The following is a 15,254-nucleotide window of genomic DNA, read 5'->3' on the forward strand; positions in this document are numbered from 1 at the left end:
TATTCTCAGAGGAGCAGGACTCTAGGAAGGACACCAGCAAAAACACCGTCCAGTGACTAACATTTTAATGCACGTGATATCTTCCTAGATAACAGCAGCAGCAATAGCTTTTTAAATCAAATTCCAAGAGGCTACCATGTCAGATTCCTACTGAAATGAAAAAATAAAATGAGAATGCTGGTATTCCATTATTTTTCAGCAGTGCTGTTATTGCCCTGCCAGGCATGAACAATATTACAGATGCCCAAAACTTGGCTACCATCTCTCTACCACTTGCATGAGAGCATAACCTCATAAGGGCAGTTTTTCTGTAGATGATGCATATTTAAAAACCTCAGCATTCAGTTTCACAGTAGTCTTTAGCAGCACAACACATTTTTATTCTTTCCCTTACACTGAGGAGTTAATGCAATGATGAAGACTGGTTTTAACCCTTCTTACATCTAATCAGCATATCCACTTGACTTCAAGTAGCTTTACCAGTCCAAACTCAGTCAAAACATCATTGGAGGTGTATGCAAAGCCGAGGGACTTTGGCATTTGTAAGAATGAATCGATGAGCAAGAGCATCCATTTGCTTCAATCCCTATCTTGAATTCTCAAGGAATCAATGAGCACAAAGCAGAAGTAGCATCATTTGCTTCATATACTGAGGACATCGATATGGAAGTCACTGAGCAGCAAATATAACCCAAGCAATATTTTTAACAGTCGGTGTGTTACTACTCACTCTGTCTGTTGGATGTGAACATAACGCTGGGGAAAAGCACCAGACTGACAGCCCTGGTACGTTGCTGTTTGCTTTTATAAGCAGGAGAGACGGTGCAGGCAGCAGCAAGGAAAAGTTTCCTCATGTCTGCGCTGCAAATTGCTTTCACAGGAACTGGATTGCTTTCTTAATCCAGCACTCTGAAAGGCTGCTACTGCACAGGGACCTGAGCAGGTAATATTGTTAAACAAATCTTCCCCTTGCCTTCCTAAACCCTGCATTTCCCACCCACACCGCCCCATTGCCACCTGATACAGCACGACAACACGCTTACTGAATTACTTTGTTATCCTGCATGATTTGGACAGGCATTTTCATCCCATCCCTCAGTAAACAATGCCAGCGCTGCAACGTCTTGATGTGCCTCACATCCGCTTGCACAAATGCAACGGAGAAAGCTACAGCCTTAAAGCATTAAACACTCCCCCTGTTCACTGATCAGCTCATTAAATGTACCAGCAGCAAGCCACTCATTAGATTCAGACTCTTATCCATCACCTTGAGATACCAGCTGTGAAATCATTGATAAAAAGGACAAAGGATAAAAGGGATATATTGGATTTCATACTGTTCAGAACCCCTGATGGCTAGAGATGTAAAAATGCTATCGTAACTTAGTATTCACTAAGTGTTATACAAAGAAAGGGTTCTTTCACTGGCAGGTTCAAAGGTGCTTCTCAGCAGCAACCATATACCCAAAGCCAATTCTTTTCAAGACGCATGAAAAACATTACGCTCCTGATTTCATATGGTAAGGAAATTTAAAAGCAGGAGAGAATTTGGATTAAAAAAAATCTCTTTTATAACAAAAAGAGGCATTTGTTGATAATTTTTCAGTTCCCCTCTGGCAAGGGTTCTATATTTCAATTTGAATTACAACATTTCTTTAATAATTTAACTACTTCATTTTTTTTCTATTTTTTTTTTTTCCCAGACTGGGAAGAAAAGATGTTGGGAATATTTGGTCAAAATTCTGCAGTTTTAAACACCACAGCCTTTGGAATGGAAATTAAGACAGTGTGAGACTGTAATATAACCTCTCCGTAACTTTCATGCCAGGTCCTCTTTTAAGTGCTTTCAACACTGCATACAGAGCCATAGGGAAAATTTTCTAAAAACTTACTTCTGTGCTGCCAATAAGAAAGGGAAGAAATTTAAATATTGTACAGATGTAAAAATATGGTCTGAAGATTTAATCTGCAGGGGACATTACTTGGGGCCAGTATTTGTTTTCCTGACGTTGACTCACCACACAAGTCAGAAGTGTGTTGCCTCGCAGTTTTTGCAAGTTTATGCCTTAAAGTTCTGTTTAAAGGAGTGTAAGGTATGTCCCAGCTCCACTCATTTTAATGGAGCTTCCTCACCTCAGCTCAGGACTCGGCTCACAGACATAATTGTTTCATTGTTGCACATTGAAAGAAATTAAAATACAGAAATAACCAATTTATATCAAAGACCAAAAACTTAGTATACTTTTTGTTGCCATAGAAATAAACGAATAAAGTCATCAGCTGAAAGCACACTGAATGTTTCGGTGTATTGCTCATCGCCAGCAGACGTAAAGACCGCAGAACTGTCTGAGCTGAGACCCAGCTGAAAGTTGAGATTTCAGGTGAAGTCCCTACGAGCAGCAGTGAGAAAGATCCCCTTTCTGCTATCGGAGGGGGAAAGTTAACTGGGGAAGGGAAATGGCCATTGAAAAAAACATAAATCAAACTACTTAAGTACGTCTGAACCGTGAAGCTTCGCTATTAAGATTGCCCTTCAGAGCAAAAGCAAAATTGAAAATAATGGTAGCATATTTAAAACAGCCTTTAATACATACAACACTGATGTTTAATTCATGAGTTTAGTATTAATAACTTTTGATCTGTCAGGTTTGATTGTTTCACCCAAACCAGTAAAACCTACAAAGGTAACATTTTTATTCACATGACTCTAAATTATGAAGGAATAAATTTCTGTTTACTGTAATTAACCTCCCTTTAATCCTGTATTTCATACTTACCCATCAGTTTGCTGTCAATCTTGACCTTATCTGTTCTTATGGATAAGTTAAGTTGTAGGGTTTCATTTGCACTATAGGAGAACTGGAAAAGATGACACATAGAGATATTTATACCTTCATTTGGCAAGGTTAATTTCATGCATTTTCTGTAATACTCAATTCTCAGAGCTGGGAAGGTTTTAGAAACTATCCCAAACCTTATGGTCTTTTTTTCATCTTGGCCAAATACACTTATAGAAAAATGTTTTAATGAACCTAATTCTTCACAATCAGAATTTTCAAGTATCAAGGGACAGCAATACCTGAACACCCGCTTTTCATTAATTTAATTTACATTTGGTTATAAGTATCCAAGTAGCAAAGGTACTGTTCAGATTCAGTAAGTGTAGCTGCTGACCCTGCTGAGTTCTCCCTTCCCACACCATCTGGCCCCATTACTTCTGTGGACACGGCAAACTCGCACCACATGGAGGGGAAATCTCTTGCATCTTTTGCAGTGCAACCCCCTCGTTATAGCCAAAGCACAAGGTTCACATGCTCCAAGACATGAGCTTCTGCTCAGGTTGAAAGACAGCAGCAATAACCGGTGGGAAAGAAAAAGAGCAAAGAAAAATACAATGGCTTTATAAAGGAAATGCTTTGTGCTAGGCTCAAATGCTGCATAGATGCTAATCAGTTCTCAAAACTAGTCTGTTATGCTGGTACGACATAAAAGTTAACGTCAGCATAACATTTGTGAGTCCAACTTTCAGTGTGGTAAATAGACTATTTGTTTTTAATATAATTTCCTTTCTCTGTAAAATAAACCAGAAGAAGAAGCAGCAGCAGCATAACTAGTAAGTAGCCAAACAACATACTGTTACTATTCCCATTTTTTCAGATGTAAAATGGGAAAGATAATGAATTGGAGAGGGAGAGCTCTGAAATTCTCATCTTTTATCCTCAACGATTTCACCAGATTGCATAAAAAGTAAAGAATAAAAGAGGAATGGTCCTGAATTCCTCCAGGGATAGTTCACTGAATCCATGGAATGCATAGATAGAGAAATCAGAGAGAAAGATAGAGGGCTTTGAGGCAGGACCCCAGGAGCTCTGAACCAAAGCCACTGCCTTTGACTGCTACTGCTACCGCTAAAGGAGAATCTCCGTCAGAGGAGACATATTTCTGGACACACGTGGACACTGGAACTATAAGGACTGAATATATTTGGCAGGTGAATCATATTTTTGCATTTACCTCTTTACTCATGAATGAAAATTTTCCTTCATCTGATTCATCAACAGGAGCTTCAAATTCAAATTGGCTGTTTCCGACCACAAATTTTTTATCCTATGGAAGAGAAAAGTTCGACTTAAAATTTGTACAGCATCACCAAGCATCACCAGGCAATATCCCTTTCAGCACTGGAAGTAATAAGACCAAATGGAGAAAGCTAACCAGTTAAAGTCATCTCCTGAAAGCAAAGCTAGTGAAACAGAGAGCCGGTGAAATCTGCTGCTTTGCTGCACCCTCCAACGTTAGTTAAAGGTGGAAGCACCAGAGCAGCACAAATAAAGCAAGAACGCAGCTAGCACTCTGTTTCAGGGAACAAAAAGAAAAAGCCAAGAGATGTGAATACTGGATGACTTCACACATCAGATGTGTTATTAACAGAGCTGTGTGAGTTCTGCCCTTTAAGGTGTTCTCTGTAGACATCTCTCAGACCTTGCTGGCTTTGTTTCTCCTGCCTCACCATGACTTCAGCTGTGTTTACACAGGACAGTCTTTGATGGCAGCACCCGCTTAAGGGTATTCCTGCCTCCTATACACCTTCTTCCCCCTCTCTTCTCCCTAGGCCCTAAATCTATTCATTCCTGTCTTTAGGAATGAATAGATTCCAGCACATACCAACCTGCGCTGCACTGGCAAAGCTCTCACCTTGGTTGTTCTGTGATTCAATTGAGGAACTGAGCTGGCTAAAAACCAAACACATCACCCCACAACACTGTTTCTGTGCTGGATCATTCTTCTGCTCTGGCCCACAGCACGGCTGCCCAAACAGCTTTGCCAGAAGAACCAGAGAACGAAATAAGTAGCAAGGATATTTTCACGCAGTGTTGTTGGTAAATATTTACGCAATTTGAGGCCACGGGGGGATGAGACCACTCTCACCTTTCTAGAATCACAGAATACCCTGGGTTGGAAGGGACCTTCAGAGATCTTCTAGTCCAACACCGCTGCCATGGGCAGGGACATCTTGCACCACTAGATGAGGTTGCTCAAAGCCACATCCAACCTGACCTTGAACACTTCTAGGGATGGGGCATCCACAACTTCTCTGGACAACCTGTGCCAGTGCCTCACAACCCTCATTGTAAAAAATTTCTTCCTTATATCCAATCTAAACATACCCTCTTTCAGTTTAAAGCCATTGCCCCTTGTCCTGTCACTACAGGCCTTGGTAGAAAGTCTCTCTGTCTTTGTTATAAGCCCCCTTTACATATTGAACCTCTGCAATAAGGTCTCCCCATAGCCTTCTCTTCTCCAGGCTGAACAACCCCAACCTCTCAGGAGAGATGCTCCAGCCCTCTGATCATCTTCATAGCCTTCCTCTGACCCGCTCCAACAGGTCCATGTCTTTCCTGTGCCGAGGGCCCAGAGCTGGACACAGTACTCCAGGTGGGGTCTCACCAGAACAGAGTGGAGGGGTAGAATCACCTCCCTTGCCTCTTGGCCACACTTCTTTTGATGCAGCCATGGATACGACTGACTTTCTAGGCTGCAAGTCCACACTGTTGGCTCATATCTAATTTTTCATCCACCAGTATCCCCAAGTCCTTCTCCACAGGGCTACTCTCAATCCATTCATACCCCAACCTGTACTGATATTACAGATTGCCCTGACCCAGGTGCAGGACCTTGAACTTGGCCTTGTTGAACTTCATGGGAACATCACTTTGATTTCTTCTGTGGATGTAAAGAACTAGTTCCTGCTTTTGTCCAGAACCCCTTGAGTCTTGGAGTACACAGCAAAAAAATAATAGCTATTTGATTCCTCTTTCCTGCTCCAAGAGTTAGTAAGTTGTCTCCTGTTGTCATCTAAGCCTCGTGTATGAGATTCTTATCCTATTTATTTGTAGCTACTTATTCAATGCTGGAATCATTGGTAACTCACGGGCCACTAGGTTTATCTAAGTAGTGCTGTGGAAACCTTTCCTATTGCACCCTCACTGTGACAGGTTGGGCAGCAGACACAAGAGCCCACCAAGCTTTGGGCTGAGGAGGACCTCATGCTTTAACCAGGTAAAGGGCCTGATTCCAGTCTCTGGAGGTTTATGGTACAGAAGGAAATAGACCTTTTGCTTCTTCCTTCTCAGAAGTCACATATAGAAAATAAGCTACTGACTGAGCTCTGAAAAGCCTTTTCTGAAAGTTTTACAGCCCATTCTGCTTTACAGAAAACTTCTACACACTCCAAGTTTTAAAGCACCTTATGAATGTCTTTTTTGAGGAATGCTGCCTTGCCTTCCCTACTCTACAATTCAATATATCATGTATTTTTCAAAAGTGTTCAAATTCTGCTGCTGCTGCGTAAGGCTTTCCCACACGCTTAACAGAAGGCGCTGGGAGAGGAGGGGAGCTTCAGTGTGTGTGACAGCTGCCACCTGAAGTTGCTATACCAGGCTCTCGAGCAGAAGGCTACAGAGCTCACATTCAGCAGTCTGGGTACAAGAAGAGACATTTAGCAAACACTGGTAAGTGGGTTACACATCAGATACACATGACAAAGACAAATGCAAATGGGAAATTACTTTTAACGAAAATCTTTGGAGGGCTAATAAGCTTATCTTTATGCTGGTACATCTGTCTCTTCTACTATGCCAATCTTTCAAGGACTCAGCTGGAGAATGCCTCTCAGAAGCTATGTGCAATATGACTGATCAGTACAAAACTTTCCTCTCACCTGCTTACTCTGGATGAGGGTATTCCCAAGACAATGATGACAGCTTGGATTTATTTCTCCTTCCTACTAAAACTCTTTCAGAGGAAGGAGGGACAGAAAAACAGCCAACAGCTTCTCCTCTTTTAGTCTATTTCTCTCCAGCAGAAGCCCTCACGAGGAGATTTATTCATTGTACTGTAAGTGTTTGTAAGTTAAGAGGTGCATACAAAAAGTGTGAGCTTATTCTTCCACCCTCAGTTCTACAATAGCAGTTTGAGAAGCTGTTCACATCTCCTACTCACTGGGTAACCCAAAACCTTCACTGCTAATCTGCACCTAGAAACAGAGATGCATATATGTATGATATTGGCTAGCGCACTTAATCACCCATGATTAGGAGATTGTGCATCACCCTTTAAAGCAAAGCACAGATTAAATCAAGATAATAGAGCTGGTAGTTCAAAGTGACAACATAACATTCATTCTTGCTGATCAACCTTTTCTAAGCACGAATTCAGGTGAAGAAAATAGGAGGAAAAATGGATATATACCAATGTTTTAATCAATAAAGACCTTACATGTGCTTATAGCTGCATGAATGCTACCTCCAAACACACTGTAACACCCAGCATATCCTGTGGCAAAACTGTTCCACATGAGAAGCCACATGCTATTTTGCCTTTGGGCTGTGGGCCAACCCCTACAGAATATCCATCCATGGCTTCTCCTGAGCTACCCTGCCCTCTGTGAGTTGTTTACCAAAGGCTGAGTCTAAGTTTTGCCCTTACTCAAATGAACTTCCAGTAACCAAAGTTATTGCTTCAGATAGTGTGGCCCTGCAGGCACTAGTGCCTACACGATTAGCCTGTACGGCTATTTCATGCCTTATTTGTCTGTTTTCACATATACTCAAGAGGTCTGTGTATACAGCTGTAGTCAATGTGTGTGCCTATTTAAGTCCTGGCACAGAAGACATTGTTATTTTGGCTTAAAAATGCACCTCTGTACCAGGATATATGGGGCTGCTCTGATGAGAGACATGACGTTCCCACATGGCTCTCACCTCAGAAAAATTATTCCGACATCATGTGACACTCATTGCTCTCCAGCATCTTTCCAGCCTAGGGCCTATGCATTCATCTTACTTCTTCCAGAGACTTGAATTCCATGTAAGCCTTCCCGGTTCCAAGTTAAATGAATGCATACTACGTCTGGTCTGTAGGCAAGCTGTTAAACACTGCTACCCATGAGAAAGCTTTCAATCCACAGGATGCGTCTGCCTTTGTTAAATGTAATTGATACCTCACAGCAAAAAAAAAGGGCAGAAGCATTTTCATTCCTTTTTCTCTACTTGTAGTTCAGAAAGATTAAAGTGCTTATTGACAGAACAATAAACTAGACGAAGGAGTTTTTGGGTTCCTGCTGCTGTTTCTCCTCCTTGGAGGAAAAGTATGCTCTAGAAGTCAAATTCAGCACATTGAGATTATGTATCTTCCCTGAATTTGTTCTCGAGAGAGAACAGGCTCTTTCACTTATACCAAGGGAACAGGGAAAGATCTTCCTCTTGTGCAGAAAAACAGCTCTCCACAATGCTAAACAAAAGAAATGTGAGTAAATTCTCTGGAATACTTTTCCATTTTTAGCAAAGAGAGCTGTGACCTTTAGGTCTAGTGCTGTGTCCCACATCTTGCACACAGCCAGACATCCTACCAGGGACCAGTCCTGGCATCTCAGAGAACAGATCAAATTCACAAAATTGCTTTTTTTTTTTTTTTTGTTACATATATTTTAAAGTCTTCAAGCAAAAAAGTTTATTTTTGAACACATGTTTGTATAACATGGTCTTGACATATGTACAATGTACATGATACACAGCATGGTCTTCATATCATTGTGGTGCTCGTGGGTTACTTTTTATCCTTCTCTGAATACCCTTCTCATGTTGCTGGTCTCCAGACCTATTTACCTTCTCCCATCCCTTGGCAGCCATAGCAGACGTGATAGAAGGACTTTGTAAGCTACACAGTACTTCAATTTGGCAAAGGGGAAAAAAAAAACCAACTTAAAAAAAAGACCCTTCGTTCCCTTGATAGATGGCTCGTAGATAAAGCAATCGATGCAATCTCCAGTGTATCTATCATTAATTCGCATTTACACAAGACAACACAGAAAAAACCAACAGAAACTAAGAATAAAACTAAGAGCTAAGAAGTGGTTTTTAAGCTTCATTTTTATCAAACTAACAATAAAATTTTATGCACTGTCTAGGTTATAAAACAATTGAAAGCTTGGAGTCAAACTCTGGCTTCGTAGAAGCTTTATAATTTACTTTCTGGAAGCAAGTACTGAGAAAAAGAAGTCTTTGCTACAGCAAAGAAAATACCTGATCTTCTGGTTTGATGGTCACACATGCACAAAAAATACCCCTAAATACTGTTTTATCCAAACTAAGAAACATTTAATTTCTGAGTGTGTTTTTTTGTTTGAAAAGTGAAAACTGAATTAAGCACACCAAGTGATGTCATTCTAGAACAAAATCCAAGTATTTAATTACAAAAAAGATATGAAACATTCACAATTCCTAAATCCCTTCTCATTTCATTAGACAAAAAACAATTGTCAAGTGTTTCAGTAGGTCCAAGTTACATTCTTCGAAAAAAACCCGAAACCCACATGTAGTACTTAAAATATTTTGTCTAGCTCTGATGCTGTCTTGGTGATGACTCTACCACAGAACCAATATTACATCAAACTTGAATGTGTAGCTCTTTTCCTTCTTTAAGAACAATTAGGAGCAGGACCTCCAAGGAACACAAACTAACGCTTTGGTTTAGGGGTGTGGTTGCAGTTTAAGTGGAATTCAAATGACAGCTAGCTTTGAATTAATCTGCTTACCTGATAATAAGCTAGATGCCTTCCCTCAAAATACACCATTGTTCGGTACTCCATAGGTATTATTGGAGGGTTAGGGTTTAGAAACTGAGGACATTCTTCTTCCTGGGGAGAGAAACATTTTACACGTTATTCCAAATAAAAAGTCTTATCACAACAAGCTCCGATGGCCTTCGGACAATGGAATGATTGTTCTGAAGAACTTCATGCTTAAAATACAGTGACAGATTTGATTACACCCTTTCAAATTAGACATGCTAAAAATGACTGCAGCATATGTCAAAGCTGTGGGTGATTATCTTTCCCAGCCTTGAAATCTCGTTCCTCCCATTGAAGTAAAATAGTAAAAGGAACAAAAATATCCTTTCAGGAGTTATTCAGTCTCACTGCCCCTCCTCAATCACACCCTTAAACTTCCACCCCCGCACTGTCACTAAAAAAAAATATTTTACACTTCTGGAGTTAACTTTAGAATAATTTTTAAATCCCTCATTCAACCAACTGATATGAGAGAAAATGCAAAGAAAATATTGAAATGTTCTAATAAAAACCTAATAAACTTATTTTTAAACATTACCATATTTTGTTTAATCACATCCTGTACTGAAGAGGACTCTTCACAGATATGTCTCTTCCAGTCCCACTGGCAATTCCATCTATTGCTTGCACAGGAATAGCATCTACAAATATAACATGATAGTCATGACAAACTGTCAGGCTTTTTCCCCCATTGACAAAAAAAGTAAATGAAATTCCATCTTTATTCACTGAGGGTAGATCAATCTGTTACAGTGTCCTTACTATATTAAGCGGAATACTTCATAGTGAGAACAGTTCAAGAACCCCCCAAAGCTAGTTTCTCCCTCAAATATTTGAACAAGGATCAGAAATCCACAGCACAAACTTTGAGGTAAGTCTGAGAGGACTGGAAGTTATCTTGATCAACCTTCATACATAAGATGGAACAAAGTGGGGTTTGGGTTGGCCATGCCTGCCTTGGGGCATCAACATCTCGAGCAGGGTGGATGATGGAAGCAGAGTCAGCTTTGATCGTCCTAGTTGAACGCACTGCAACCCAAAGCACAAATCTAACGTTTCAGGGAACGAGTAGGTAAGCAGATGTCTACGGAGCTCACCTGCAATGGCAATCCAAAGGACTGGCCTTTAATTATACGTGCCATGAATATTCCTATTCCATGTGGTTTATGTTACCGGCTCACCTGGTGCACTTCAACCATTTTTCCAATCCATTAAAATGTAAGGAAAAGGATTTGGATGCTGGCAAACTGAGTGCCAAAGGCTTAGTTATGAAACAATTAACTCAGCTGCCAGTTACCTGAAACACCATGCTACAGGATCTAAACACCTAAGTTAAGAAGCTGAATACTTACGGCTGATTTTCAAAAAGATTCATTGCTTCTTCACAGTCATAAAAAGGGTAAGTATGTGACGCAAAAAATATCTTGTTCTCTCCAAAGGTTAACTGAAGTGGAACTGAAACATGATCTACCACAAAAGAAAAAAAAAGTATCTAAGTGGTTGTTGAATTCTTTAGCTCTTGAGCCGAATGATACAATGATAAAACTTCTATTATTTTACAGGACATACGCAAATATTTAACTATACTGTTGACACTCTGGATCTCATGACCTGTTATACTTCAGATCTATAAGCTCTGTTTTGTCGTTTTAAGCTTTGCAAATTTTTCAGCACATGGTTGTCAGAAAAAAAGCAGAGATGGCATAAAGGGAAGAAGCAAAATTATTGAACAGCTTTGTTTTATGGAAGTGTGTCTCAGTGGTGCTACCATCACACTAGAATTTTAAAGAGTCTAGAAGAATAAGGAAAACTGAATAAGGACAAAATTGAACACAAATTAAAACTGGCACGAGAACAGTCATTTTAAATAAAACATTTTCTTAAATGGGGATATGTCTGCATGTAAAATTACTTGTTTCATTTGTGGATTAAAACTGTCATCGTCATGTGAATTAAAGCAAGTGATCTTTGTGGTTAATGCCCAACAGTGCCTGCAACGCTAAGTTACCACAGGCACTTGTGATCTTCAGTTTGCTGTACATGATTTCTCCACAAATGTACTTCTTGTCTGGCTCATTATTGAACTAAGAGTGGAAAATCTATCTTCAGAAATGGGTGCTTTCCTCAGCGAAGCTGTTTGAAATACCTTTTGCAGAAATCATTAAGCCCTGGTCACAAGCTATTTCACAAGCTGTTGGGCAATTTCAAACTCTGCTTTCCTTGAGCGGGTTCTTTGAAGAAGCTGCCTGTCTGGAAGTCACCTTTGCCTGCACTGGGTCCCCTTGAATATTTCAAACTGGTAGGAATGCCAGGGGATTTCCTAACAACGGGACTGCAAAAAAGCATTCTTCCTCTCTAGAAATGTCTTATTCCCTTTGGAACTGACCACAACTAAAGTAACCCAGACTTTTCCAAACTCAATAGGGTTTCTTAACAGTAACTGGATGGCTCAGGACTTCTTGTCACATGCTGCCAGGGAACCACTGCCCGTGCTAATAACCGTCTGCCTTCTGCTGAAGTGTCTGCCAAGCTTCTGAGCATCTTTATATGACTTTTGAACAACCTTTCAGGTGGATCCCTGTGCAACAAACTCAGAGAGGTGCATTATTTCCAGGTGACTTGGTTACTCAAATGCCATCCCTTACAGGCTTCTCATCTCACATTTTATGCTGGAAGACATCAAGCTGTCATGTTTATCAACCCAGCTGCTTTGTGTCTTGCTTTACAAAATATTTAGGGAATGTGAACTAGCGCTAAATAAAGAAGTGCTGCTTGAACACTTAGCATAATCTGATATTGTGACACACCCCAGCTAGTTTAAAACTTGAGTGAGATTTTACCATTATTACTCTTCCTGCAACTGAAACTGGATTTTGATCTATTTCAGCCTTAAGAGAATTGAAATGCACCTTAAAACGTGCTTCCAAGTACTGTTCCGACAGTTCGTGGCTGTTGTGATACATACAAAAGGGTTATCCTCAGGGGTACTTCTGCAAGCTGCAAGAGCTCCCATTCTTCGGTTTGTTTTTTTTTTTTTTCTTTTTGTTTCTTTAAACTTGGTACATAATAATCAGTGCTGTGTAACCAATTTTATTCCATGTGTTTACGCATCAAGATGTATGAACTTAAAAGCATGAACAAAGCACTATCTAGGAAATAGCACAAGAATTATGGTTGGCGACAGACCTTAAGCATATAATCGGTGGTTCAGAACAACGATACAGCCTTTAATTATATGATCACATATTTTTCCACTGGACTTACTATTGCAGACGCTGGAGGGCACATAGCAGAAGAGGCAGAAGGCTTTATGAGAGAAAGGACAGCCTTGTGACACGGACCAGAAAACAAGCCACTGAACTACAGCTCACTAGAGCAAAACTAAGACATCAGAGATTAAATACTTCACATCTGAAGTCCATGTGTGGCTCTTCTGGCCCCACAGCTCAGAGTCATTAAGGTAAGATTAGAGAAGCTGGGTTCTGTTTGTTTGGGACAGAGTAACACCTCTCTGGCTCCGTGTCTATGCCTCTGCCAAGCTCCTGTTTCAGGTTCCTGGTAGAAACACTTGGAACGCCACAGCTTGGAAATACAGCAATGGAAAAAGTTTGAGCAAAACTTGTTTTTTTTTTAAATGTTTGAATGAACAAAGTTCAGCAATAGACTATATGGGGAAAGGGACTGGAAGAGGAAAAAACCCTTGGATGCAGCTCATATAAGAGCATCACATTAGAAGCAGCAGGCTATGTTCTTTCCTCTTATTATACATGGAGGGTAGCAGTATTTCTTTACCTTGACCTTTTGGTGTTGGAGGAATTATATCAGGCGGATCACAGATAATCACCCCTTCTTTTAATTGTGCATCATGGGTTGTTTCACCAAATGTACACAAAACCTTGTCACTCTCAGTCAGGGTTGGCAATGGACTGACAGTCAGTTCCACCTGGAAACAAAATTTAAAAAGGGTAAATATTTTATAGAAGCGAACCAAGACCCAGTAAGATTTATGGCAGAGAATTTCAACTGCTCTTTTTTTTTTGTCCAGCGATGACATTTTGGCTAATATCACAGAAGATGGGTCTCCTTTTCAATTCTTATTTCTTCCCATCCGCTAATACTTTCTTCTTACACCTCTACCATTTTTTCCAGGCTGGGTGTATATTGAATTAGACAGGTACAAAACCTCTTGTCCTGTTAATGCATTAGATCACAACAAAAATGTCTGTACAGACACACCCAGAGCCTTTTATTCTTGTTCTCAGCACCCAGCTTAGCAATAGTAAACAAAGTGGTTAACACTGAAATCCTGGCAAACTTAATTAAATTTACATTAACCTTAGGTGTTACTAGTGAATAATGAAACCAAGGCTGGATGGGCTGGAAAAGCTGGAGTTTGAAAGGGCTGAACAGAAAAAAAGCTTCCTCAAGACTCAATGTACATGCAAGAAACCCACTGAGGTCTATCATCACTGCTGAAAAAGGATTTGTGAAAGAGTGATGGTGAGATCTTAACCTCCTCGAGGAAATTATCAATACAGACTGCATGTGAGAAACTAAAAGCAAAATAAAATATGAAAACTTAACAAGGAAAGAGGAAAAAATGGAAACAAAATTTTGGATGCTGTCATTTTTTCATTTTGCATTGCCAGTAGAAATGACAATCATCCAATCATCCATTTCACACTGAAACTGGTCCACTATGTTATTAGTTGCAATGTTTTTTGGTGAGTAAAGTAATCATGAGAAGACAGTGGCATTAGTGATAGTACAAGCACCATATAAATGCTCATTTGAAGTTGGTTTTGGTTTTGCTTTTTAGATATTTTGGCCTCAGATGCTGATGCGAGACACCAGAGACTTGTCAACACAAGTTGACAAGATTTGAACTAAGAGAAGGTGTGGATTTTAAGTGGATTAGTTACTTTTTTATTCAACATAGAAATGGCCTTAACACAATGCTGTTTACATCATTTAGGAATGCAATTAAACTGACTTAAAGTCTCTTTTTTTCTGATTAAGAGAGATTAAAAGCCATTTTACTGATTTTACTTGCTGAGCACCCCCAGGAAACCCTCAGTCTGTACTGGCACGCTCCATTAGGGGTTAGAGCAAGCTATGATGCCCTGGTCACAGTCCGAACACTCAGTTTTGTTGCCACAGAGGCATTTTGCATGCTGAATTTACCTTCTCCATGCACCCAGACTTCGCTGTGTAGGCAAATCTACTGCTGATTTTAAAGCAACAGCTTATGGCTTCACTGCTTACTTAAGTTTATGCTCAAGTAAGCTGAAAGGGCAGCATGAAATATCCTCTATCAATTACTTTTTATGGGTTATACAACATTGTGCAACACTTTCATAATATTCAGATAAGTGTAAGTGCTTTATCATCCATACTAGTGCATCATTTTGGTTTACAGAGAAGGTCAAAAAGACGATTTCTTAGAAGAAAACAGAAACTGCAATGCTCCAAAAACAGCAGCTCCAAAAAGAGCAATGTGAGAAACGCCAGAGACCAAGATACCCGAAACGCTATCCTATTCCTTGTCACTACTGTGCATAAAGAAATGCAGATAATTATCTTCCTGGTAGACACATCAATGTGCTTTAAGAACATGTAGGGA

The 15,254-nt window shown here is 40.0% G+C and overlaps 1 protein-coding gene across 1 annotated transcript in view; it reads right to left on the reverse strand.

Moving 5' to 3' along the window:
* PLXNB2 (plexin B2) overlaps window positions 1-15,254 on the reverse strand; it is a 79,264-nt gene that overhangs the window by 52,608 nt on the left and 11,402 nt on the right. Inside the window, exons 6-11 of the mRNA XM_009883654.1 lie at window positions 13,424-13,574; window positions 10,984-11,098; window positions 10,170-10,272; window positions 9,596-9,697; window positions 4,015-4,107; window positions 2,778-2,859 (exon numbers count right to left, since the gene is read on the reverse strand). Coding sequence (XP_009881956.1) covers window positions 2,778-2,859; window positions 4,015-4,107; window positions 9,596-9,697; window positions 10,170-10,272; window positions 10,984-11,098; window positions 13,424-13,574 — 646 coding nt within the window. The remainder of the gene's footprint in view (window positions 1-2,777; window positions 2,860-4,014; window positions 4,108-9,595; window positions 9,698-10,169; window positions 10,273-10,983; window positions 11,099-13,423; window positions 13,575-15,254) is intronic.

The sequence above is a fragment of the Charadrius vociferus genome, unplaced genomic scaffold, assembly GCF_000708025.1.
Source record: "Charadrius vociferus isolate BGI_N301 unplaced genomic scaffold, ASM70802v2 scaffold43, whole genome shotgun sequence".
NCBI classification, from domain to species: Eukaryota; Metazoa; Chordata; class Aves; order Charadriiformes; family Charadriidae; genus Charadrius; species Charadrius vociferus.